Source organism: Nycticebus coucang, chromosome 4 (genome assembly GCF_027406575.1).
Source record: "Nycticebus coucang isolate mNycCou1 chromosome 4, mNycCou1.pri, whole genome shotgun sequence".
NCBI classification, from domain to species: Eukaryota; Metazoa; Chordata; class Mammalia; order Primates; family Lorisidae; genus Nycticebus; species Nycticebus coucang.
Window position 1 is genome coordinate 137,930,214 of NC_069783.1, and position 27,119 is coordinate 137,957,332.

At 44.3% G+C, this 27,119-nt stretch overlaps 1 protein-coding gene and 1 non-coding gene across 2 annotated transcripts in view; both read right to left on the bottom strand.

Moving 5' to 3' along the window:
• Positions 1 to 27,119, bottom strand: part of SLC5A1 (solute carrier family 5 member 1) — an 89,437-nt gene that overhangs the window by 23,155 nt on the left and 39,163 nt on the right. Inside the window, exons 3-10 of the mRNA XM_053588464.1 lie at positions 25,490 to 25,594; positions 24,849 to 24,908; positions 22,205 to 22,309; positions 9,902 to 10,007; positions 8,834 to 8,914; positions 7,431 to 7,651; positions 7,062 to 7,197; positions 5,465 to 5,572 (exon numbers count right to left, since the gene is read on the bottom strand). Of these exons, the coding sequence (XP_053444439.1) occupies positions 5,465 to 5,572; positions 7,062 to 7,197; positions 7,431 to 7,651; positions 8,834 to 8,914; positions 9,902 to 10,007; positions 22,205 to 22,309; positions 24,849 to 24,908; positions 25,490 to 25,594 (922 nt within the window). The remainder of the gene's footprint in view (positions 1 to 5,464; positions 5,573 to 7,061; positions 7,198 to 7,430; positions 7,652 to 8,833; positions 8,915 to 9,901; positions 10,008 to 22,204; positions 22,310 to 24,848; positions 24,909 to 25,489; positions 25,595 to 27,119) is intronic.
• On the bottom strand, positions 5,673 to 5,839 carry LOC128585271 (U1 spliceosomal RNA). The gene has a single exon (XR_008379990.1). It is a non-coding gene; the product is annotated as a U1 spliceosomal RNA (small nuclear RNA).

The following is a 27,119-nucleotide window of genomic DNA, read 5'->3' on the forward strand; positions in this document are numbered from 1 at the left end:
GAAATTGGGTTGGGCGAGTTTTTTATGAGAAGGACCCCCCAGGCAATTGAAGCTGCTTCAAAAATACACTATTGGGACTTGATCAAACTAAAAAGCTTCTGCACAGCCAAGAACACAGTAAGTAAAGCAAGCAAACAGCCCTCAGAATGGGAGAAGATATTTGCAGGTTATGTCTCCGACAAAGGTTTAATAACCAGAATCCACAGAGAACTCAAATGCATTAGCAAGAAAAGAACAAAGGATCCCATCGCAGGCTGGGCAAGGGACTTGAAGAGAAACTTCTCTGAAGAAGACAGGTGCATGGCCTTCAGACATATGAAAAAATGCTCATCATCTTTAATCATCAGAGAAATGCAAATCAAAACTACTTTGAGATATCATCTAACTCCAGTGAGACTAGCCTATATCACAAAATCCCAAGACCAGAGATGTTGGCGCGGATGTGGAGAAAAGGGAACACTTTTGCACTGCTGGTGGGAATGCAAATTAATACATTCCTTTTGGAAAGAGATATGGAGAACACTTAGAGATCTAAAAATAGATCTGCCATTCAATCCTGTAACCCCCCTACTGGGCATATACCCAGAAGACCAAAAATCACACCATAACAAAGATATTTGTATCAGAATATTTATTGCAGCCCTATTCATAATTGCTAAGTCATGGAAAAAGCCCAAGTGCCCATTGATCCACGAATGGATCAATAAATTGTGGTATATGTACACTATGGAATATTATGCAGCCTTAAAGAAAGATGGAGACTTTACCTCTTTCATGTTTACATGGATCAAGCTGGAACATATTGTTCTTAGTAAAGTGACTCAAGAATGGAAGAAAAAGTACCCAATGTACTCACCCTTATTATGAAACTAATGTAGGACCTTCACATGAAAGCTATAACCCAGTTACAACCTAAGAATTGGGAGAAAGGGGAAAGGGAGGAGAGGGAGGGGGGAGGGAAGGGGAAGGAGGGGGATTAATGGGATTACACCTGCGGTGCATCTTACAAGGGTATATGTGAATCCTAGTAAATGTGGAATGTAAAGGTCTTAGCAAAATAACTAAGAAAATGCTACAAAAGCTATGTTAACTAATGTGATGAAAATGTGTCAAGCAATCTATGAACCAAGTGTATGGTGCCCCACGATCACACTAATGTACACAGCTATGGTTTAATAAAAATAAATAAATAAAAAAAAAAGAAGACAGGCGCACAGCCTACAGACATATGAAAAAATGCTCATGATCTTTAATCATCAGAGAAATGCAAATAAAAAACTACTTTGAGATATCATCTAACTCCAGTAAGATTAGCCCACATCACAAAATCCCAAGACCAGAGATGTTGGCGTGGATGCGGAGAAAAGGGAACACTTCTGCACTGCTGGTGGGAATGCAAATTAATACATTCCTTTTGGAAAGATATATGGAGAACACTCAGAGATCTAAAAATAGATCTGCCATTCAATCCTGTAATTCCTCTGCTGGGCATATACCCAGAAGACCAAAAATCACAACATAACAAAGATATTTGTACCAGAATGTTTATTGCAGCCCAATTCATAATAGCTAAGTCATGGAAAAAGCCCAAGTGCCCATCGATCCACGAATGGATTAATAAATTGTGGTATATGTATACCATGGAATACTATGCAGCCTTAAAGAAAGATGGAGACTTTACCTCTTTCATGTTTACATGGATGGAGCTGGAACATATTCTTCTTAGTAAAGTATCCCAAGAATGGAAGAAAAAATACCCAATGTACACAGCCCTACTATGAAACTAATTTGGGACTCTCACATGAAAGCTATAACCCAGCTACAACTTAACAATAGGGGGAAGTGGGAAAGGGGGGGGTGGGTAGAGGGAGGGGAATCGGTGGGATCACACCTGTGGTGCATATTACAGGGGTATTTGCGAAACTTGGTAAATGTAGAATGTAAATGTTTTGGCACAGTAACTGAGATAACGCCGGAAAGGCTATGTTAACCACTGTGATAAAAATGTGTCAAATGGTTTATGAAGTGAGTGTATGATGCCCCATAATCATATCATTGTATACAGTTATGATTTAATAAAAAAATTTAAAAAAAAAAACAAAAACAAAATTGCATTTGAGCAACCCAGATATACAAGACTTTACTTATATCTGTATTAAACTTCAGTGTGTTAGATTCGAGTCAACATTCATGCCTCTTGAGATCTTTTTTGGATATGAGTCTGTCATTCCTCTAGTTAATGTTAGAGTCTTGGGGCAGCGCCTGTGGCTCAAAGAAGTAGGGCGCTGGCCCCATATGCCGGAGGTGGCAGATTCAAACCCCAGCCAAAAACTGCAAAAAATAATAATAATAATAGAGTCTCATATATCGTCTTTTAAGGTGAATGTATTTAAGGCTATGTATTCCAATTATCATGCCATTTGTTGGGAGGTATTTAGTTCCTCTTGAGTTTTGCATGATGTAGATCAAAGGCCATTGGAGTTACAGGAGTTATAAAGATCATCTAGTTCAATTCAATGTTTCAGTAAACAGAACAAAGGCAGATGGCAAGAGGTTAAGAGGCAGGGCTTCCAGACCTAGCTGTTCATTTCACCCTGAGTTGCTAAACTGGAATAGAATTTTCCCCTCTGTTCTATACTCTTATCAAGCCCTCATTCATTTTGAATTATGTTCATAGTGATCGAACATAATTTTACAGAAGTCCAGGCAAGAAATAATGGCATATCAGACAAGGGTAACAGAAGTAAAATTAGAGAGAGGTAGATGAATATGAGAGATACTTAGGAGACCGAAGGGACAAAATTTGATATGAATACTAGAGGAACATGTACTGGCTGAACAAAGGAGGCTGAATCTGCAAATAGGACAAACAAGGAAAGAAAAGAAGGGGATGGAGGACAAGTGGGCAAATATAGTAATTATGGAATCCAAGGGAAAAGAATAACTCAAGAAGTGATCAATAATGCTGAAAGCTACTAAGAAGTCAAAGTGAAGAACGAAAAATATCGGCTTGATGTAGCACAGAGAGGTCGTTAAGGAATTCAGTATTTACGGAAGCCAGACAGCAGCTGAAAAGGAAGGAAGGACAATGGTGCTTGTGAGCAGAGAATTTTGTTGTTCCGCATGCCACACATGCCACTGCTGGCCACTCCAGCAGTGTTCAGAGCTACGGCCGATCTAAAGAAATAACATTCATACCCCCGACAGAGGCCAGTGCAATCCACACCAGATCTCTAAGAACCACTGTCACCTTTGCTAATCGCAACCTTAATTAATAAACAGCCCAGCTCAGTGGAATTGTTAACTATTACTTCCATTTTTATATAGTTGGAATTCAAATGGTTTGCCCAAGATCATACATGAAGTCTGTGGTTTAAATAAAAAAAAAAAAAAAAACTTCTACATACTTCAATTCTAGCCTTGAGCTAGAAACTGCCCTTCCACTCTGGAGTCCTCCCCAAGTGTAAAATGAAGGACTTTGACGAGATGGTTTCTAAGTTTTTGCATAGTAACAAAATTTTACAAGTTTATTCTAAGTTTTCCTGGCTAATCACTTTGAACTTTGGATCTCCTGAGATTCCCTAACCTAACAAGATGTGTATTCATTCCTTCAGTCAGAATGAGGAGAATTTTCTTCAACAGGAAACATGAACTATAATCCCACAGGTCCAACCCAAAACTCTAGCTAGTCTGCATGGATTCAAACTCCTGGGCTCAAGCAATCCTCCTGCCTCAGGATCCCAAGTAGCTAGGGACGCCGCGTACCACCATGCTGGCCAGATACCATGTTCTTTAGAAAAAAGCTCCCTTGAGTCTCATCTATCTAGTGCCTCAAACTTCCTCATCCTGGAGCTAAAATCATGCCTTTTTCTTTAAGTACTTCCTTGGAACAGCCTAGAAGTGAATTCATTCTCCAAGTAAAACTCCCTTAAACCTAGGCTCCCTTAAACTCCCTTAAACCTTGAACCTAAGGGTCAAGGCTTCACATTCATATCTGTTGGAGAGCTTTTATAAAATATATTTTTAACCAGCAAATAAAAATTGCATATATTTGTCATGTACAGCACGATGTTTTCAAGTATGTCTACACTTTGAAAGTGTGTATGTGTGTATATATGTGGAATAGCTAAATTGTGCCAATGAACATAGTGCATTACCTCAAATACTTAACATGTTTTGGGGGCGAGAACACCTAAAATCTGCTGTCTCAGCAATTTGCAAGTATACAATACACCGTTATTAACTACAGTCACCATGTTATACGACAGAATTTATTCCTCCAATGTAACTAAAATTTTGTATCCTTTGGCCAAGATCTTCCCAAACCGTCCACCGTCCCAGCCCCTAGGAATCACCATTTTACTCTCTGATTTTGAGTTTGACTTTTTGAGACGCTACATATAAGTGAGAGTATGTGGTATTGTCTGAGTGTGGATTATTTCACTTCACGTAATGGTCTCCACGTTCATTCGTGTCGTCACGGTTGATAGGATTTCCCTTTCCTGAAGGCAGAGTAGTATTCCACTGTGTATATATTGTGTACTACATAGTCTTTATCCATTCATGGGCACTTAGGTTGATTCCATATCTTGCCTATTGTGAATAATGCCAGCATGAACACAGAAGCACAAATATCTATCTTTTTGACATGTTGATTTCCTTTCCTTTGGAAAATCCCAATAGAGGGATTTCTGGATCGTGTGGTAGTTCTATTTTTTTTCCTTTTATTAAGTCATATACACATAGATCATGAATACATTTATGCCTTTGTGGGGTACAACATGTTGATTTTTTTATACAATTTGGAGTGCTTACATCAAACTAATCAACATATCTTTCACCTCATTTACTTAATTATTGTGTTAAGACATTTATGTTCTGTTGATAGATTTGACCTGTACCCTTGCAATATGCTCCGTAGGTATGGTCCCACCATTTACCCTCCCTCTATCAAACCTTCCCCCCACCCCCCTTTATTTCTCTCCTTCATCCTGGGCTATAGTAATCTATCTTTCATAAGAAAGTGTAATTATAAATTGGTTTCATAAAAGTACTGAGTACACTGGATACTTTTTCTTCCTGGTAGTTCTATTTTTAATGTTTGGAGGAGCCTCCATACTATTTTCCATAATGACTGTACCAATTTACATCCCTTCTGTTGAAAAGCTTTGAAAGACCTTCTAGATGGGCAGAGAATAGTCATGCTTTTCCCTAACAAGATTATCTCCTCCCCAAGCCTGACTGACAGGCAAGTCGCAGAACACACATAGCCTAACTAAGCCTTCTGTCTCCTTGCCCCTTAGAGAAGGCATGTTCAGTGGCTGAGGAACTCTGCAGACCCCGCCCTAAGCCCCTGGGCTCAGAAATGGCTTTGCCACAGAAGGCCCATAGAAATCCAGGTGGTGCCTAAACCCAGTTGCCCTCCCAAGAAAGGCCACATCAGCCTCCCAAGAAAGACTCTCACCATTGGGCATGAGCTCCACCACCAAGGTTGGGTAGGCGATGTTGGTACAGCCAACCTTGGTGCCGCAATATTTCTCACACACGGAGGGGACGGTGCAGGCAATTTTTTCTGGGGAGAGATGAAAAGTCACATCAGCCAGCAGACACTAGGGAAATATTTCCAAAATTCACCTTCTTTTTTTTTTTTTTTTTTTTTTCAAATTTTTTGTCAGGAGAAAGCACAGATGCAGTTCCCCACCACTACCACAAATCAAGCAGTCGAGTTTCCCACATTTGGGGGAATTGCAGGGGTCAGCACATCCAGAGTGCAGTGGATAAGCCTCACCCTGGGAAAACAACCTTCATGATCATGGCATCTCCCCTGCTAGGTAAGTATTCAAAATTCACCTTCTTAAAACAAGGATTCAGTTAGGACGTTTCTGCTCAATACCCTGAAATTGTTCTTCAAAGGGTACAGCTCTGCCTTTCATACCTGTCCTGCCCTCTTGGCCCTGTTACACCCCCCATGCTCTGACAGGAGCACAGGGCGAGACAGTTCCTGGGCAAAGGAAGAAGAAAAACAACAAATAAAATTCTCAGGTGAGAAGGGAGAGAGCTCGAGATTGAGCAACAATTGAGCAAAAGTGAGCAGGAAGAAGCGATCTGGAGGCACGTCGTGACCTTAGAAGATTTGGGGGGGAAAGGGACAAAACAACTGCCAATGTAAGAAACCAGAGAAGATAACTCCAGAGTCCTGTGCCCTCAACTATGCAACCATAAAAAAAGGTGGAGACTTCACATCTTTCATGTTTACCTGGATGGAGCTGGAACATATTCTTCTTAGTAAAGGATCTCAAGAATGGGGGAAAAAGTATCCAATGTACTCAATAGTACTATAAAATCAATATATAACCACCTACACACTCATATGAATGGCAAAACATAACTATAGCCCAGAAAGTAGAAGGGAAGAGGAGAGACAGGGGAGGGGAGGGGAGATATGGGAGGAGGGAGGGTATTTGGGGGAACCTCACCTAATATGCATGATATAATGGTACATTTCAAAACTATTAAGAAATGAGTATAATTATGATGGATGTGTTACTTAGTTCAATGTAAGCATTTTGCTTTGTATATCAAAGCAGTACCCTGAACCCCATAAATGCATCAATGTACAAAGTTATGATTTAATAAATCATAATAATAATAATAAAAGTTCTGTGCCCTCACAGTGCTCACTGTCTAGCAAGGGAGTGATAAGACTTGGTAATCCTGAGGGGAGGGGGGAGTATGGTTGGAGGGAGGGTGATTGGTGGGATTACACCTACGGTGCATCTTACAAGGGTACATGTGAAATCTACTAGGTGTAGAATACAAATGTCTTAACACAATAGCTAAGAAAATGCCGTGAAGGCTATGTTGACCAGTTTGATGAAAACAGTCCAAATTGTATATAAAACCAACACATTGTACCCCCCTCCCCCCCAAAAAAATACTGGGCAATCCTGCCAAGAAAAGGAGAAGCAGAAGAAAGGGAGCAGGGAGCTGCAGAACTTTAGAAGACACTGCGAGCCAGAGAGAGAGGGAGGACGGCCTGTGTGCCGGCCGGAAGACGCCACCTGTGTACAGAATGCGGCTGATCATCCCTGGCATCACCATGAGGAACATGGGCAGCAGCTTCAGGTACCCACACAGGGTGCAGCCGGCTTTCACGTGGGACATGTTCTTGGCTGAGAGGCAGCGCTGCACAATGACCTGTCAGGAAAAGCCCAGTGAGGGAGGGCTGCAGGCCAGAGGCCCGGGATACCCTCCTGCCACTCCAGCTTCCCCATGTTCAGTCCTCTCAGAATGTTGTGTCACAAGAACTCATGACTTGCAGACCACATGAGCCTTCCCCTCCCTCCCTTAACCCCTTAAGCCACAGAGAGACAGAGTTCCTGCAGTGCCCTGGGGAGACCCAGCCCACCCCACACAAACAGCTCAGGCACCTGATCTGTGCACCAGTACCACAGGGCGAGGATGGACAGCCCAAAGATGAGCCCCGGCCAAGGGAGGTCTCCTTTGAGGGGATCTCGGAAGATGTGGAAGGAGTCAGGCCTCGGGGTGTAGCACTCTTCCTTGATGGTGATGTTGCCGTCAAGAGTCACAGTTGGAATGGCATTCATGTATTTTTCCATGAAGGCATCATACCCTCCCACTTCATGAAAAGCTGGAAAACATCAGTGGAATAATAAGCTTTCCAAATCTCTCAACACTTCATAGAGGTTTCTTTATGTGGATGCCTCAGGAACTGGCAGGATCCAACCAGCAGAGAGAGCCCTCCCTGGGTGGTCTTGGGCGAGTTGCTTTCCCACGCTGGGCCTCAGCTGTCTCATCCATAGAGTGGGATAATTAAGGAGCTAGTATAAGAATCCAAAGCAGTAACTTGTGAAAGGAATTTTAATTATCGAAAGGAAGACCTCAGTTTTACATATGCACAGACTGTTTTTTCCTAACCCCTTGCGGTTAGTTAGCCATAGCCTTCGGAATTCTAGATTTGGACCTGAAAACATACAGTAGTAGTCTTGGGGACACCAGACGCAGACCTACCTGGTCCTAGCAGTGTGGTGAGATAGACAGAAAATGCGTGAGAAATCATAGCTCTGCCACCTCCCAGCTGTGTGTCTGCCTTACCGACCCACCCCAGGGCCTCCTGGGGTAAACCAAATGCAAGTTCTGGGGACACAGAAGAGTAGAGAGCAGGAAAGAGTCTTTGCAGGACACGCAGAGAAGGCCCATGCAGCAAAAGATAAAAGGCACTTTATACCCTCCCGTAACTAGTATCCTTGGACATAGGGTTTCTGATCTAGTATTTCACAGACAAATATAATTTTTAAAAATTAGGAGGGCCAAGGTTGAGCAGCCAAGTATTCAATTTTGTCAGATAAGGGTATTAAAAGAAAAATTACCACCAATTGTCAACATTCATAAAAGAAAGGACATGTGACATCAAACGTAGACAGGATATAATCTAAGAATGAAGATGCAACATTTGAATAGATTTAGCTTGAAAGATATTTAGCCTTATCTTTTTCTTTTTTTTTTTTTGTCCGGTTTCTCTGCAAAGTGAACACCATGTTGTCAGAGGCCCACATTGGGGACCACAGGCCCAGACTGTCAAGAGAGAGCAGCAAGGATTCCAGATGTCCTCTGGGCCTGCCCAAATCTGAGTCCTCCAGGGGTGAGGAAGCTGCCCCTGCACGCCCACATGACAGCCAATCTGGGCTGGGCCACTCCCTTTGGGAGGGCAGAACACCCCCAAGGTCCCTGCCCAGACTCATGGCATGTAAATGGGCCAGCCCAGCTTTTCTCCTCCCAGGGCACAGGCCCTCCCTGCCCTGGCCCCACTTACCAAACCCAGTCAAGATCAAAGATCCCACCAGCATGATCGCTGTCTGCAAGGTGTCCGTGTAAATCACAGCTGCCAGGCCCCCTACACAGGCGAGGAGACAACACATCTGACCTCACGTGCAGAGCCCCCCCGTCTGCCTGCTTCCTTTCCCACCCTCCACCCTGCCCCATGCACACCTTCTGAGAACCCTCCTCAGTCACCCCTGGCCTCTCCTCCCTTCCCTCCCTAGTCCCCTTACAGTACTCTGCTACTCAGCATGTCCCCGCACCTCAACTTTTCAGAGAGGTGCTTGCAAGGCCCTGAGGAGAGGAGAATATTTCTCCCTACTTAAAGGGGAAGAGCGCAGTGTAGCCCTTTTATGGCAGGAGATAGCTCAAAGCAGGCGGCTTCTTTACAATAAGAGGAAATATCTTCTACAGATGAGGTCAGGGAAGAGCAAACAGCTCTCCAGACCTTGGAGAGGTCTGGGGACATTAGCAAATTGGCACGTCTTAAAGGACTAATTCTATGTCCACTTTCTCTTTTCTCAGACTGTCTCAGTAATTTCTTGTCCCCAAAACTAGTTGAACAGCTGATCCTACCCTCAGTCCCTCCACCCCAGGCAGAGTAAACTCGTGCAGAAGAGGCCCCGATTGTTATTCACACACCAGCTTCTTTGGTCACCTCTTGAGTCTTCCTTACTAAAACTTCTTTACATGGGTCACTTCTTTTCTCCCTCCCTAAAGTGGCTCCCAGTCTCTGACAAATCAAATCTAAGGCCTCTGTCTGGCCTGTATACTTGACCTCATTTGAACTATCAAGCCTTACAGCCCCATCCCCAGACTGGCAACCCGCACCCTCCGCCAGCCAAGCGCATCTGCCTCCGCTCCCCTGCTCTCACTCATTCCTGAACCAGGCACTCCCCTGCTTCTCCTTACTTAGCCAAGAGATCTGCACAACCTGCAAGAAGTTGTCCTGACTACTCCAGGCAATGTTGGAGCTTTCTGAGACCACTCATATAACTTGTAGGGTCTGTGGGTGGGGACCAAGCAAATACACCATTCTCCGGGTGCATCTGAATGAACTCACCTGTGATTGTGTAAAGGCCAGTGATTGCTAATAAGAGAAAGATGGCCAGGTATAGATTCAGGCCCAAGGCCAGATTGATGAATATGGCCCCGGAGAAGATGTCAGCCTGGAAGGAGAGGAGAGGCAGATTTAGCAATGAGAGAGGCCAGCTGGCCACAGGGTCTATGCTCTCTCTATTCCTGAGTCTCGGCTCGGCACCCATAGCACAGTGGTTACGGCACCAGCCACATATGCCGAGGCTGGCGGGTTCAAATCTGAACTAGGCCAGCTAAACAACAATGATAACCATAAGAAAAAATAGCCAGGCGTTGTGGCGGGCACCTGTAGTCCCAGCTACTTGGGAGGCTGAGGCAACAGAATCGCTTAAACCCCAGAGTTTGAGGTTGCTGTGAGCTGTGACGCCATGACACTCTACCAAGGGTGACATAGTGAGACTCTGTCTCAGAAAAAAAAAAAAAAAAATTTAGAATCTGTTCCTGAGTCTCCAAGCAAGCTTTATTCAAGTTGATAATGGGTATTCCATGATGAAAAGGACATTGTGGTCCAAAAGTCTGTGAAATGCCAGATTAAGCAAAATTAAGGTAGTTTCTTTGCAATGCAACTTCTCTGAGTCTGTGAATGGACACAGTACATGAGCTTCACAAACTCATTTAACTACTCTTTTTGCCAAGGAACAACTATTAACACCTTGAATTTCCTCCCAACCCACCTGTGGACTACAAGGTATTATCCATCATCTACACCTCAATGCACACAGGCTTATTGTATGTGTGGTAACCCTGCCTCCGCCCTGGAGTGGAGAGAAACTTCAGCAAGATCACAGTTTTATCTCTCCAGTCCATCTTGACTCAAACACAACCAGAGCATTGCCAGGCACCTCTTACATAGCCCGCTTGGTACCAGATGGTTTTATTCCAATTCTCTGGTGCAATTTTCAGGACAATTTGCTCCCTCTTCAATCTTGAATTCCACAGCTGTGTTCTTAACACAGTTCTTCCACAGCTCTCCTCCCTGTCTCATTTAGCCATCCCATAATGAGCTTTCCACCTGGCTGGATGGATAGAGCCCTTGCTAATACAAACCAGGAGAGAGCTCTGGGGTCACTCAAACTTTCACGTCATCTCCACAACAGTGGGGTCCTCAAAGGCCCATCTCAGACCCCAGAAAGAATAGCATGAAGGGATGATCATGGTGAATCTTTGGTTTTCAAATCTCCAGGTGCAAAAGAAACTAAACTGTCTGCAATTTCCCCTTTATAATAATATATTTTTTCCAATTTTAATATCAGGTGTATCCAGATTAAGTAGCATGATTTTGAAGTATTTCTTCTTTTTCTATCGTCTGTAAGATTTGGCATGGTCTGTTTTTTAAATTATCTTGTATTTTTATTTATAAATATTAGTTGTCTATTCTTTGATACTTTGGGAAAAAATAAGAAGAAGTTAATTGATGACTCCATAACTGAACCTCAGAGTCAAAGCATTCTATAATAAACATACTCTTATTTGACAATGTGAATGTTACTTTCTTTGCATTACTATTATTATTATTGCTTAATACTTTGTTGCACCAATCATCTGGTTTCTTTTCTGAATATATTTGTCTTCGTTCATTCTTTGCAAGGTTTTTGTTTCTGGTCCCTATCTTAAACATTGTTATTGTTGTTAAATTTTGAGCCTTCTTAATTTTGTGAAGGCAAAAAGTGGAAGCCTAATGAACACATGTATATGTGAAAATTTTAAAAAATAAAAGAAACTAAACTTCCCCTAGATGGAATACACAAGATGTTTCATTGCACAAAATCTAACACATTTCAGGGCATGCAAAGGGTAACCAATCAGAGCTCTGGGGAATGGACCAACAGGGTTGGACTCAATCTCTTGCAATCTCCTTTCTAATCCCCATCCCCCTCCCCACTCCATTGCAGCTCCCTGGGGGCCCTCTAGTGGCTAAAGTCCCCTACCACACACATCTGCCCCTCCCAACAGAATCTCCCCTTCCTTCAGTTAACGGAAAGCTTGTCTAATATTGACCCCAAGCTTAGGTGCTAATGCACGACCCTGGAGCATGAGTCAGCCCCCTCACCCAATATGGGCATTCTGAGGCCCCCAGGGCCTTAGCACTGGTCCTCTCAGACTGCCCCTGCAGATTCTCTCAACCCGAGGGACCTAAGGGCCAGGAGGTGAGGAGAGAGATGATGACTCAGAAAAAGACACCCCTGCACGACCGGAGGCCCAGTATTGCCATGAGTGCCTCCAACAAGACATTTTGCCTCTCCATTTCTCAGTCTTCTTATCTTTAAACAGGAAGTCCTGGCTCCAGGGGTTTGTGATTCTCACTGGCTGGAAGCAGGAAAGTCCTACAGCCCAGGAAAGGTTTCCCCTCCCAGGCCCTGGACTGACCCCGTCCAGCCCTCTGCAGCAGCCCAAGAAGAGGAAAGTGCCTCTGCTGTGCCTTCACCTCCCAGAAGGTCAAGGAGCCTTTGCACACTGGCCCACTTGAAAGCGTAATGAATATTCACAGTGCTGTCACCCTCCTCCCAGGCCTTTACATAATCACATAGAATTAACTAAATTAATGGGGCCCCATTCCTTGATTACAATGGAATTCTGCTAAACACACATACTTTGGATTTGGTGGGTACACTCATAGGCCCAAATGTGCTATAAAAAGATTCCAAGGCTGCCACTGCCTTGAAAATGCCCTTGGTTGGTTTATTCTCCAGAGTAGTTAATTTTTAATGCTTTATGACAACACGCCATAGTACACCATGATATCCTCATTAATATTAGTCATTAGTCATAGGTAACATGTAGCCTCTATGATAACGCTAGAAATGAAGTCTCTGAAGCCTTCCAAGAAGTGTTGAGCACACAGAAATCTTCTTTGTGATAGTCTTTATCCACCTAGAAGTACAGATTAAGAATTCTGAGAAAAACCTCCCATGTGAATTGAGGAAACATAGGACAAATTCTTCTTCCCGTGAGTCATTCCTGACTTCAGAGATGCGTTCTGTCCTTGAAACCCCAAAAGCCAGCAGGAGTGTGCCGGGGGATACCTCAGCTAATCTCAGGCAGGTGACTCCAACTCAGAAAACCCACTTCAGCCCACTTCAGTCTCTGATGTTCCCAGAGACATCAGTCTCTGATGTTCCCAGACTGCCCAAATGTTTTTCTGCCTCACTAAGAGTTTTGCCTTCACATCCAGGGACTTGGCAGTTTACCAAGGGCTTTCATAGGATACATTATTTTGATCTCCATTAAAACATTAAAAAGTACAGGACCTCCTTTCTGGAATATTTTCTGCAGAGAACAAGACCATTTTTTTTTTTAAGAGATAGAGTCTCACTTTGTCGTCCTCGGTAGAGTGCCGTGGCATCACACAGCTCACAGCAACCTCCAACTCCTGGGCTTAGGCAATTCTCTTGACTCAGCCTCCAGATTAGCTGGGACTACAGGCACCCCCCACAATGCCCGACTACTTTTTTATTGTTGCAGTTTGCCCGGGGCTGGGTTCAAACCCGCCACCTTTGGTATACGGGGCTGGCGCCCTACTCACTGAGCAACAGGCACGGCCCAAACAAGGCCATTTTTAACCAAAAAGAATTTTTTTTTCATGGATCCCTTGAGCTCAGGAGTTTGGGATTAGCCTGAGCAAGAGCAAGACTCCATCTCTAAAAACAGCCCAGCATTGTGGTGGGCACCTGTCGTCCCAGCTACTCAGTAGACGGAGGCAAAAGAATCACTTGAGCCCTAGAGTTTGAGGTTGCTGTAAGCTGTGATGCCACGGCACTCTACTGAGGACGACAAAGTGAGACTCTGTCTCAAAAACAATAATAATTATTATTATTATAAAGACCAGACATGGTAACTCACACCTATGATTTTAGCACTCTGGGAGGCCAAAGCAGGAGGATCCCTTGAGCTCAGGAGTTTGTGATCAACCTGAGCAAGAGCAAGACTCTGACTCTACAAAATACAGGAAACTTAGCCAGGTGTTGTGGTGGTCTCCTGCAGAACCAGCTACTTAGGAGGCTGAGGCAGGGGAATTGTTTGAGACCAGGAGCTGGAGGTTGCCGCGAGCTATAATGATGCCCCTGCACTCTAGCCCAATGACAGTCTCGCTCTGTTTCAAAAATAAATAAATAAAATAAACATTTTTTTTAAATGCTAAAAAGAGAAACTGAACAAACATTTAAAGTTTGATGCTAAGGATGAAGAGAAAGACAATAAAATGTCATCCATATTCTGATTGCAACTCTATAAAAGAATACACCCAATAAGGGCAAAGCCAAAATATAAAAATATTTGTGTTGGAGTTATAAGATCATGGGGGGGGGGGTCATCCCACACACAGCAAGATTTTTTTTTTAATGCCATGGATACATTTGTCTTATAATTTCAAAGGAGGAGGGAGAAGAAATTTTAAAACACAATATATTCTTTATGAATATATGGCTATACGTAAATATTTAATAAAAAATACAAAAACATAGACTAGAAGAATACACACTAAGTTCAAATCTTTTAGGAAGGAAGGAAATACAATCAGGAGAGGGTACAGACAAGCCTTCAGTTATATCAGTGGTTCTCAACCTTCCTTGCTAGCAACGAAAATAATTTTATGGTTGGGGGTCACCACAACAGGGAGAACTATATTAAAGGGTCACAGCATTAGGAGGGTTGAGAACCACTGAGTTATATCTTTATTTTTTTAAAAAAACAATAATACATCATTTCGATCCATAAAACCTGAACAGTAGACATAAAGGTGTTTGCTATATTATTTTTTATGCTTTTCTATATGTTTAAAGGAGTTCGTGAAAGTTTTTCATTTACAAAAATAGGGGAATAGAGAGGAAAGTGTCGTATAATCACATGAGGCCATTTATTTCTAGGTCATCCCAGCTTGCTCCTTCCCCAACTACTGTTAGCCATTAAAAAAGGAAGAGAGAAAAGAGAGAGGGAGAGAGAGGCAGAGAGAGAAGAAAAGGAGGAAAAAGAAGAGGAAGGAAGGAAAGACAGAGGAAAGGAAGAGAGAAGGAGGGGAAGCAAGGGAAGGGAAGGGAAGAAGGGGAGGAAGAAACAGAGGGAAGGAAGGAAAATTTCCAAGTGCTGCCAAGCAAAACCAACTTGAAGAGAAATGGAAAATTATGGTCCACAACACCAGGGATTGGCAAGCTTCTTCTGTGATGGGGAAGATAGTAAATATTTCAGACTTCGTTTTTATCATCTTGGTCAAACTCTGCCGGTAAAGCATGAAAGCAACCATGGACCACATGAACAAATGTGTTCGGCTGTGTTCCAATAAAACTTTATTTATAAAACAGATAATGGGTTGGATTTAGCCCAGGAACTCTGTTCTCATCACTCTGAAAGTTTGGCAGAACCACGTTCATGGAATTCGTGGGGAAAAATAAAAACAGAGACCCCAGTTAGAAAACCTCTGGAAGTATAGCCGGGCGTTGTGGCGGGCGCCTGTAGTCCCAGCTACTCGGGAGGCTGAGGCAAGAGAATTGCTTAAGCCCAGGAGTTGGAGGTTACTGTGAGCTGTGTGAGGCCACGGCACTCTACTGAGGGCCATAAAGTGAGACTCTGTCTCTACAAAAAAAAAAAAAAAAAAAAAAGAAAACCTCTGGAAGTAACTGAGTCTCTGATTGCAATGTTTTGAGATGCTGTGACTTTTTTTTTCCAGACAGAGTCTCACTCTGTTACGCCAGGCTAGAGTGCCATGGTGTCAACCTAGCTCACAGCAACCTCAAACTCCTGGGCTCAAATGATCCTCCTGCCTCCACTTCTCGAGTAGCTGGGACTACAGGCACCCATCACAATACCCAGCTAACTTTTCTATTTTTAGTAGAGATGGGGTCTCACTCTTGCTTAGGCTGGTCTCAAACTCCTGAGCTCAAAGGTTCCCTCTGCCTCTGTCTCTGCCTCCCAGAGTGCTGGGGTCACAGGTGTGAACCACCCACCTGGTCAGATCCTGTGATTTTACATGTGTGTGGTCACTGCCTATTCTGGTCCTGCCCAAGATACATCTGAAAACTCAGTACCTAGCATCTGATACATCTGAAAACTCAGTACCTCAAATCCTACCTAGCAACAAGGTTTCAGATGCCAAAGCCCCGTTACCCAAATTTCTCTTTCCATTTGTGAAAGTGAAGGCCACAGATCATGCGCCCTCAAACCTTAAGAAAAGCCAGAGCTCTTATTTTTCACCCAAGGATCCGAGATGGATGACAGTGCAGCTGCTGTAAAGTTTACTGCTGTTGTCATCTGTGATAACCGCCCCAGGAAATACAAACGGAGATAAGGACATTCAGCCATCACGTGTAATTCAGAAAAATCTGAGGTTTTATCTCAAGTGATTACACACATTTGAATAAGATACAGGACACCTGAAAATGTCACACAGCAAAATGCTTCTCAGAGCTTGATAAAGGCAAGGTGCTCCAGGGAGCCTATAAAATCCAGGAGTTTGTGAGGTGACAATAAATTCTGGGTCTCAGAGCCCAAAAGGACATGGCCACACAAGGCTCTGTGCCACTGCCGCCCATATCTGTATCTGCAACACCCCCTGCTCGTTTTCTCCCATCAAATACACACCCATTAGGTCCCTACGTCCTCCCCAAGTCTCTGTGGCAGGTCCCTGATTGTTCCCTGTCTGGACGTGGATCTTACAAGCCATCCTTCCTCTCTCCTCACCCATTGTATCACATCCATGCCTACACACACACACACACACACACACACACAGAGTAAAATTTATTAGTCTTGGTCTGTGTGCTGTACTTTGTTAACTAACAGTTCTTCCGTCCATGAGCCCTGCACTCCTGTGTATCTCGATAGGACTCCTAGCAAGTATAATTCATATTACTATAATTCCCTTAAAAATTCCATGCTCTGGGCTCAGCACCCATAGCTCAGTGGGTAGGGTGCCAGCCACAAACATTGAAGCTGGCAGGTTGGAGTCCGGCTCAGGCCTGCTAAACAACAATGACAACTGCAATCAAAAAATAGCCAGGCATTGTGGCGGCCGCCTATAGTCCCAGCTCCTCAGGAGGCTGAGGCAAGAGAATCACTTACACCCAGCAGTTTGAGGTTCCTATGAGCTGTGATGCCATGGCATTCTACCAAGTGTGACATAATGAGACTCTGTCTAAAAAAAAAAAAAAAATTTCATGCTCTGGTCAGGTGCATTGGCTCACCCTATAATCCCAGCACTCAAGGAAGTCAAGGCTGAGGCGGGTGGATTGCTTGAGCTGAGGAGTTCCAGAATAGCCTGAGCAAGAGTGAGATCCTGTCTCTACCAAAAAATCAGGTAGGTGCCTGTAGTTCCAGCTACTTGAGAAGCTGAGGCAAGAGGATTGCTGTAGCCCAAGAGTTTGAAGTTGCTATGAGCTATGAGGCCAAGGCCCTGTAGCCTGAGGTAACAGAGTAAGACTCTGTCTCAAAAAAATAGAATAGAATAGAAAGTAAAAATTCCATGCTCTATGACCCTGGTGAATCTGAAGACAGACAACTCTGCAAAGACAGAGCCCTGCCTGTCTACACTCCTGCCCACCCTCCCCTCTGCCTGCACGCCCCTCCTTCAGACCCTTTGTACACACAGCATGCTACAGCTGATATTCTCTCCCCTCTCAAATCCTCTTAGCAACTCATTTATGTTGTGAGGTTAATTTAAACTGGCTCTCTAATTTTTTATAGGATCTAAAATTTTAACCTACCCTGTATGGATGGAATGAAAAGATTCAGAAAGCACAAGGGACACAATGTCAAGGTTGGATTCAGTGTCAGAAAACCTGCTTCTCATCAGTTTCTGGCTCCCATTGAGCCCCACAAAGTCCCTTCCCCTTTCTGGGCCTCGGTTTCCCCAGCTATAAAATGGGGGAGTATAGGATATAGGACCAGACGACCTACCCCATTCTGTCATTCTCTGCCTTCATCCTATCCAAACATGGCACAGAACTGTGAGGAGAACACAGACTTTGGGACTGGAGAGACTTGGGTTCCAATCCTGGCTTTGCAATGTACCAGCTGTGTGATTTGGGGCAAATAACCTAACATCTCGGAGCTCCATTTTCTCTTCCACAAAGTGGAAAATAAAGTAAAAACCTCCACCCATATAGTACTGGCATGAGAACTGGCGAGGGTGTTACATAATGAAGAGACAGGTGCTATATAAAAGGCCGCCATCATCCTGCCTGTGCCTTTTTCAGGGGCTTGCTGGGCTGGATCAGCAGGTGGAACAAGTATGACATGGGTCAGGGTCTCCAGCACAAAGCCCCAGAAATCACACAGAGAGGGAACAGTCTACACTTACATGCAGTTCAAAAGCAAAATTTAGAAAAAAGCTGACTGTTCAGGGATGTGGCCCATCAGTATCTGAGCTTAAGAAGTCTGTTCCTTGGCTCCCTGGGGGCTCCCAAGAACAAGGAGGTTTAATCAGTAACCTGAGAAATAGGTGGGGTGACAGGGAAGGCAGGGAGAGAGGTTGGGCACTTAGTGTATTTATATGACCACCCCTACACCAGCTCCAAGGGCAAAGAGTGCTCTTTCCATAGCAACCGAAGTCAACAGACTTTCACTAGCTTGAACTGTGGACTTGGAAAATGCTTGCCTGGGAGATGGGGGAGCCCTGGCAAGCATTTGCCTCCACGTGCACATTAAACAGATACCTCCTCCCAAACTGAACCTGCAGCGGCTCCCCACCAGCCACCCTCTCCTTCCAGGGTGACTGCCCCACCCTCCTGCTTACCTTCCCACTCCTCCCTCAGGAAGCCAAGACCTGATTTCTCCAGGCTTCCCAGCACTGCTCAGCCCAGGCTCTGCACACTAGTCTAACAAAATAAGACAGGAGAGTTGAAGCTTTTCATGTGCAATTAAAAACTAATCCTGAAGGAGAAGAAGGAAAAAGCAAAGGAGGAGGAATCATGACAACAGTGGAGAGAGCATAAGAGCACCATCCAGGGCAGGAACAGTGCCAGTCAGGAGTCTGCACAGGCAGGAAGCTCTACTGCTGAGTGTGGCACCAACTCCTAATCCCTATCAGCCTCGCTGATGAAAGCATGCTTTCATGCAGTTATGTAAAAACTTACCAGGGAAACAATAATCTATTCAACAAATGGTGCTGGGCAAACCAGATATCTACAAACAAAAGAATGGAGTTGGACCCCTACCTCACACCACACACAAAAATTAACTCAAAATGGATCAAAGCCCTAAACTATAAAACTCTAAAAACAAAACATGGAGGAATGCATTTTCATGATCTTGGAATTGGCAATGAATTCCTACAAATGACAGAAACCATGAGCAAGAAAAGATAAAATAGATCAGTTAAGTTTCACCAAGATTTAAAACCTTTATGCCCCCAAAGGACACTGTTAAGAAAGTTAAAAGACATGCCTGACAGGGTAGTGCCTGTGGCTCAGTGAGTAGGGCACTGGCCCATATACCAAGGGTGGCGGGTTCGAACCCGGCCCCAGCCAAACTGCAACAACAACAAAAAAATACCCAGGCGTTGTGGCAGGTGCCTGTAGTCCCAGCTACTTGGGAGGCTAAGGCAAGATGTGAGCTGTGATGCCACGGCACTCTACCAAGGGTGACATAGTGAGACTCTGTCTCAAAAAAAAAAAGAGTCTAGCATCCAGAATATAAAAAGAACTTTTACAACTGAACAACAAAAAGACAAACAACCCAACTGAAAAAAAAATAAAAAGTTTGTTTATGAAGACCAGGGCAGGAAGAAAGTAAGAGGGAAAAACAATTGTGATAGGTTGAAAACTTATACATACAAATTTCCTTTAAAGAAGGAACCAGATGCAAGTCTACAAGTCTTAACAGTGTCCCCCAGGTTTCTCTATCTGTAGACTTGCACTTGGATCCTGATCCAAACTGCTAGAAAACATTTTTGAGATAATCATGAAAATGTGCCTATGGACCAGGCATTAAATTACCTAAATTAAAAAATTAATGTAAATTTTATTAGAGTTGATAATAGCCCAGTGGTTGCTATGTTTTTTAAAAGTCAAAGGTGCATTCTGGCTCAGCGCTCATAGCTCAGTGAGTAGGGCGCCAGCCACATACACGGAGGCTGGCAGTTGAAGCCTGGCCCAGGCCTGCTAAACAACAGTGGCAACTGCAACTAAAATATAGCCAGGCACAGGTATCTGTGGTCCCAGCTACTCAGGAATCTGAGGCAAGAGAATCATTGAAGCCCAAGAGTTTGAGGTTGCTGTGAGCTGTGATGCCACAGCACCCTACTGAGGGTGACATAATAAGACTCTGTCTCAAAAAAAAAAAAAAGAAGAAGAAGACCAAACATCACCCTGGGAACAAAAAAAAAAAAAGCCAACCAAAATCTATTAAGCCAACTTTTCTCTTTCCACCATTTTTGGGATGTGAAGGGAATCTCAGAACTTCAGTGGTTTCCTGAGGGTTTTGCTTTGTTTACCATCAAGAAGAAGTGACTTGAACACTTTCAAAGAAGAAAAAGTGAAATAAAGAAGGAATATGGCTCGGCGACTGTAGCTCAGTGTCTAGGGCACTGGCCACAGCACCGGCCACATACACCGAGCTGGAGGGTTCGAACCTGGCCTGGGCCTGCCGAACAACAATGACAACTACAACAAAAAAAATAGCCAAGCGTTGTGGCGGGCACCTCTAGTCCCAGCTACTTGGGAGGCTGAGACAAGAGAATGGCTCGAACCCAAGAATTTGAGGTTTCTGTGAGCTGTGACGCCACTGCACTCTACTCAGGGCAACATAGTAAGACTCTGTCTCAAAAAAAGAAGAAATACAAGGCTTGGTCCAACAGGTCAGCCACGAGCTCTGCCCGGCTTTCAGGGGCTCAGCCCGGGTGGGCTGCCAATCCTTGAGAAAAATCTGGGGCCTACAGTTTCAAGTAGGCTAAATGGTAGGGAAGCAGCCCCAGTGGATGGGTCCAGAGAGAGTAAAAATCCCCCAGAGGATTAGCAAGAAGCTGCTTCCAAGCAAACACAAGAGCCCTTCTGCGTGGAAAAGGATGATGAACTAAGAATCAGAGGCTTGGGTTCTACCCCTGGTTCAGGTTCTGAGAAGTACTTTCCATCTCCAGAGTTTTCAATTCTCTATCCATACGACAGAATCGCAGTGGGCCCTTCCAGGGTTGGCAGTGACCACCCACGTTTAAGTGCAGCAGACATTCCCCATGAAGTCAGATTTTGACCCTAGCAGGGCACAAAGGCCCATGCCTGCCTCTAAGGTTGGGGTCAGACCTCGGGTATCACTAACTCCCCTTTCTTTATAACTGACAAATACAAAGTGTCTATCTTATTGTGGACAACATGATTATCTTGAAATATGTATACACTGTGGGACAGCTCAATCAAGCTAGTTAAACGCATGCATTACCTCACATACGTATCCTTTTGTGGTGAAAATACTTAAAATCTTTTTTAGCAATTTTCAACATGACAATGCATTGCTACTGATGATAGTCAGCATGATGTACAATGGATCTCTTGAACTGATTCTCCCAACTGAAACTTTGTACCTTTTCACCAACCTCTCCCCAACTCCCCACCGGACTCCAGCCCCCGCCCCATAACCACCATTCTCCTCTCTGCTTCTGTGAATTCACGGTTTTTCTATTCCACGGAGAAATGAGATCGAGCGATATTTGTCTTTCTGAGCCTGGTTTATGTCGCTTCACACAGTGTCCCCCGGGTTTCTCCGTGGTGTCAAATGACAGGATTTCCTTCCTTTTTTAACGATGAATGGTGTCCCAGTTGTGTATGTACACCTTATCCGTTCACCCGCTGACGGACACGAGCACTGATTCCCTATCTTGGCTGTTACCACCAGTGCCGCAGGGAACAGGAGGTACAGTTATTCAAGATATTGATTTTTACTCCTTTGGATAATTTCAATTCCTTTGGCTATCTACCCACAAGTGGGGTTGCTGGAGCATATGGAAGTTTTATGCCTAACTCCCTTTTTATCTTCTGTTATAGCTTTCTCTGAACCTTCTTGAACCTGTTTACTTTTTCACTCTGCAGCACAGTGGAGAATAAGAAGTTTCATGTAATTCCATCAGCTTCTTAAAGCCCAAGAGTTTGAGGGTTGCTGTAAGCTGTAACGCCACAACACTCTACTGAACATAACACAGCAGAAATGGGACTTCACCTCACAGAGGAAGAAAGCGCAGGGACCAAGTTAATAGAAACACACAGAGCTGCCTCTTGGCGGGCAGCTGGGGAGGGAGCGTGGGCAGCCTCCAAGAGGGCCAGGGCCCAGCCCCTGGGGCAGTCAGTGGACTCACCGAGATCTTGGTGAAAATGTAGAGCAGCAGGGACAGAACGGAAAGGTAGACCTGGATCCGCTTGCCTCCAAACCGCTTCCGAAGGTACTCCGGCATCGTCACCACCTGCACAGGATGCGAGCAAGGTCACCAGCCAGCCACAGTGACCAGAGCGCCCAGAGCAGGCAGAGCAGTGGGCCCAGCCTGATGTGAGAGCTACGGAAAGGTGGTCAAGGATTCAGAACCCTCCCTGGGCAGAGAAGTCTGCAAGGTGGCCATAGGGCCCTTGACTTCCAGCTGTTAGCTCATTTTCATCCCACGGGCCCTCTCACTGTTATCTCAGCACATAGAAGGTGCCTAGTAAACAACAGTTGTTGAATGAATATATGACTGGGCATAACTAAGGAGACAGTTCCTTGCCCTGGAGAAGGAGGGCATATTATATGTGTGTGTGTGTGTGTGTGTGTGTGTGTATCCAGAAGGAGAGGATATTACACAGGTGGTCCATAAAGTTCATGCGCAATTTAAAATAGTTTTACACTGTAAATGCACACAAATTTTATGGATATCCTATATATGTGTATGTGTGTGTATATGTATCCAGCCATTGCTAATATAATAAATGTCTCTATTTTTTAACATTACATAACTGGATACTTTGTGTGTGTGTGTATGTGTGTGTATACAGTCAACCCTCCTTATCGGTGGGTTCTGCATCTGAAGATTGAAAATATTTGGGGAAAAAAATTACATCAAGTTTTCAAATTGATGAACCGTGACCTAAGATTGCAGTGTCCAATATGGTGCCTGCTAGCCACATGTGCTATTTAAGTTAATTAAAATTAAATAAATTAAAAATGTATTTCCTCAGTCACACAAGCCATTAGTGGCTTCCATATTGGACAGCGCAGTGCAGGATAGTTCCATCTGCACAGAAAGTTCTATTAGACAGTGCTGTTCTAGGACAAGATATCTGAATTAGGGACACAAACTGGAGAATACTCATACATATACCTTTGACCTCACATCCCAAGAGTTCCTGTCCCCTATATTCCCTGAATTAACTGTCCTTTTAAATATCATCAGATATTATCCAAGCATTTCTGTCTTACATATAATTCTAAATATTCATTTTTGTGTGTATGTAAATGATCTCTCTGCTATGACAAAGTAAACAATCATTTTAAAATTTAAAAAAAAAAAAAGAAAATATTTGGGAAAAAACAATAAAAAATAACAATACCTGGCCCAGCACCCGTAGCACAGTGGTTATGGTGCCAGCCACATACACCTAGGTTGGTGGATTCAAACCCAGCCCAGGCCTGCTAAACAACGACAACTGCAACAAAAAATAGCCGGGCATCGTGGTGAGCACCAGCAGTCCCAGCTACTGGGAGGCTGAGGCAAGAGAATTGCTTAAGCCCAAGAGTTTGAGGTTGCTGTGAGCTGTGAGGCCACGGCACTCTACCAAAGGTGACATAGTAAGACTCTGTCTCAAAAAATAAATAAATAAATAAATAAAATAAAGCGACCACAATAAAAAAAAAATAGATAAAAGAATACAAATTCACAAAAAATATGGTGAGAAAACTAGTTACAGAGCAATAACATAGTATTAGGTATCATAAGTAACCCAGAGATGATTTAAAGCACACATGAGGATGTCCACGGGTGATATGGAAATATTATACCATTTTATAAAAAGAATTACGCATCTGTGAATTTTGGTATCCTGGGGGGGTCCTGGGACCAATCCCCTCTGAGATTGACTGAGATGCGGAGAGATGACTCTTCTCACATGTATTCCTATTCTGAGGACCGGCTGCAAACAAGCCTTCATTCCAGTGACATCCTTCCAGTGCACCCAATAGTTGGCCAGGCTGGATATGCCTCCACCACGCTCTGCACACAGGCAATGCCAAGGATTGTGGCTGCAAGCCTCCCCAACCGGTCTCCCAGATTACAACCACTCTTTTTATCTTGCTCTGTCAACCCTGAGCCTGTTGTCGCCTGGGACCAGACACGTGTCCCCAGAAATCTGTGAGACTCCAGCAGAGTCTGCTCTGTTTCTCCCAATTTGCTTATAGCTCCTAATGTATAGACTTATAGACTTATCTGTGGAAGGTGCCCATTATACGCGGATCTCACTGAACAGGTGATACTAAAACTGCCCTGTGCGTAATTTCAGAGAGAAGCAGTCAGGAGATGAGCATGTGTTTAATAGTTGAGTGGCAGCTGCATGCTCAGCAAACAAGGGCTTGCCCATGTGTGTAAATGACAGGGCAATACAGCTCTTTTTCCCAAGCTGCTTCCCCTCTAGGGCTGAAGCTAGAGACAGTTATGCCCCCACAGGGCAGCACCAGTGTACACCCAGGGTGAGTGGACATGATGCCCCAAAGGCGTCTGAACAGAGTGAGTTTGCTCAGGGGAGCTTCCTAGAGGACAGAGTCATGAGCATGAACTGAAAAAAATCAATCAGACTCAGGCCCAGTGGATCTGTGTAAGGCCCCTATGTGCAGCCAGGAACATCATTACCCAGGAGAGAAAACCGACCCAACAGGTTTTCTCTGCAATTTATCCCATGAAGTCTCCTCTGCCCTCCAGGAGGACCAAGCTCACAGATAAATTTGTCAGCAGGAAATGGAATAACACAGCAGATACTTACCCCAGCCTTGATGTAAATGGGCACAAATACCCAGCCCAGCACGACCACTAAAAACAGAGCCTGAAACCAAAATTAGAGGTGGAGTCAGACCAGGAAGAGCCTTAGTGCATCCCAGCTGCTGGAAGGGCCCCTCAGTTACTTCAGAAAAACCACTCAGCATTGTCTCTTTGGGGCTCTGAGGACACTCCCTAGGGAGCCCTTGGAAACTGGAGGAGGCCTCTCTGCCTGGCCGGGCTATAGGACAGCAGTTGGGCAGTGGTGGAGGGGAATATGAAGGGGAGGTCTGGAGCCTGTCCACCAACATCACAGCCCGGCCCCAGCCAGAGCACGGAGTTCTCCCATCAACATCGCCATCATCACCATGGTAACCTAGCGGTAAACCTCTAACGCGGTTAGAAGGGACTAGGGGCCTCAGCTTTTTAACATCAAGAGGAAAGAGAAGAAATACTATTGGTATCTTATCAGAGGAAGGGAAGCGGGGGCCCTTGGGCTCCCCTAAGCTATGCCCCTCCTCTATCTGCACCCTGGGGGTGGCCCTGTGAGGCTCCCTAACATCTGGAGCTCCTAGAATCAGAGACTAAACGGGCTGCCTGCTTAGGCTCCTTCCAGCTCCAGGGCATGGTGTCTGTGGTGTTACTCACGTTCCATTCAAAGGCCCCAGTGGCGATGCCGGAAGCTGCCCCGGTCCCAGCCAGCCCCACAAAGTGGCCACTGCCAATGTTACTGGCGAAGAGAGAGGCTCCAATCTGGAAACACAAAGAGACGGTCGGGTGAGGATTCCGTGCTGAAGCAGGACACCCGGGGTGGCCCACAAGGAGAAAAGACACCTGCCAAGAGGATGGGAAAGAGCAGAGGCGGGCTGGGTTCCATTAGCACCTCTGGTTCTGAAGGGAACTGCGGGAACTGGGAAAATAGGACGAAAGGGAGAGGATTGGGGAAGGAGCCCGGAACCCACTGCCCAGTAGTGATGAAGACACGGGAAGCTTCCTCCAAAAGTCCACCTTTCCCCTCCATGTCCTAGAGTCTGGCCCAGTCCAGCTTCTCGGTGAATGGTGACCATTTCCTGGAAAGGAATCATTTAAAAGGAAACCTCTGGGCCTCAGTCACCTTGTCAAATAAGGAGGGATGTGGAGCCGGTGATTTCCAAGTGATTCTAGCCGTTAAATTCAATGGTTTCATGGATACCCAGGTAATTAGAGGTAATAATGATAATTCTCTAAATCCATATAGCACTTTTCTTTTTCTACACAGGTCCTAGAGACCAGCTAAACACATGCACAAAAATGCTGAATTTTGGCTTCCGGCCGCCAAAGTGAGTCTGTGTTCACTGCTCCCACTTTCCTCGGGAAGGCCCTGGTATCTCTTCTAGGTCCCTGTCACCCCGTGACTCTCGGGTACTGCAAGATCTGTAAGGATGATGATGTGATGACACGGAAGGCAGAAAACGGAACTGTTAACATTCAGGGCTGTGGCCATAGAGTTTTCTCCAGAGGAGTGGGAATACCTGGACACTGTTCAGCCGAATTTGTATAGGGATGTGATGTCAGAGATCTCCAGACACCTGGACTTTGTGGGGTAATGAAGAGAGATTTGATTTAGGAAGTACAAAGAGAAAGTTCAGAGCAGTTCCAAAGAGCATTGGAAGTGGGTCCCAAAAGCACTACATAGTAAAGGAAGCAATAGCCAGTTTTTCAAAAGCCCCAGATACCCAAGACTTTGTATATGAGATCAGATTACATGTTCAGTCAAATATTTCTGAAAACCAGAGACTTAAAACTGAAGAAGATATTTCTAAATGTGATCGATTTGATGAGTCCTTCATTAAAACTTTATTATCCTTCCACCAACAAATATTATCATCAGATACCAAAATGTACAAATGCAATCAGTATGGCAAGGTGTTTACCCAGTGACCACTGCTTAATCAATATCAGGAAATAAACAATTGGAAGAAACATTACATATTCAATAAAACTTTGATGTATTCTACCCAGAGCTTTACCCTAAATAATTACCAAGATATTGATGCTGATATGAGAAATTATCAATGCAATAAACCTGAAAAATTCGTAAACCCTGTCTCATGCTCTAGAAAATATCAGAAAGCTCAATATCCATAGATCCAGGACAAATGTGAAAAATGTAAGAAAGTCTTTCGTCAGTGTTTAAGGCTTATTAGCTATGAGGATATCCATAGTCAAGAGTTTTCCTACAAATGTAATAAACAGATTGAAGCTTTTCCCCAGTCAGGGAATCAGTCTCAAAATCAGG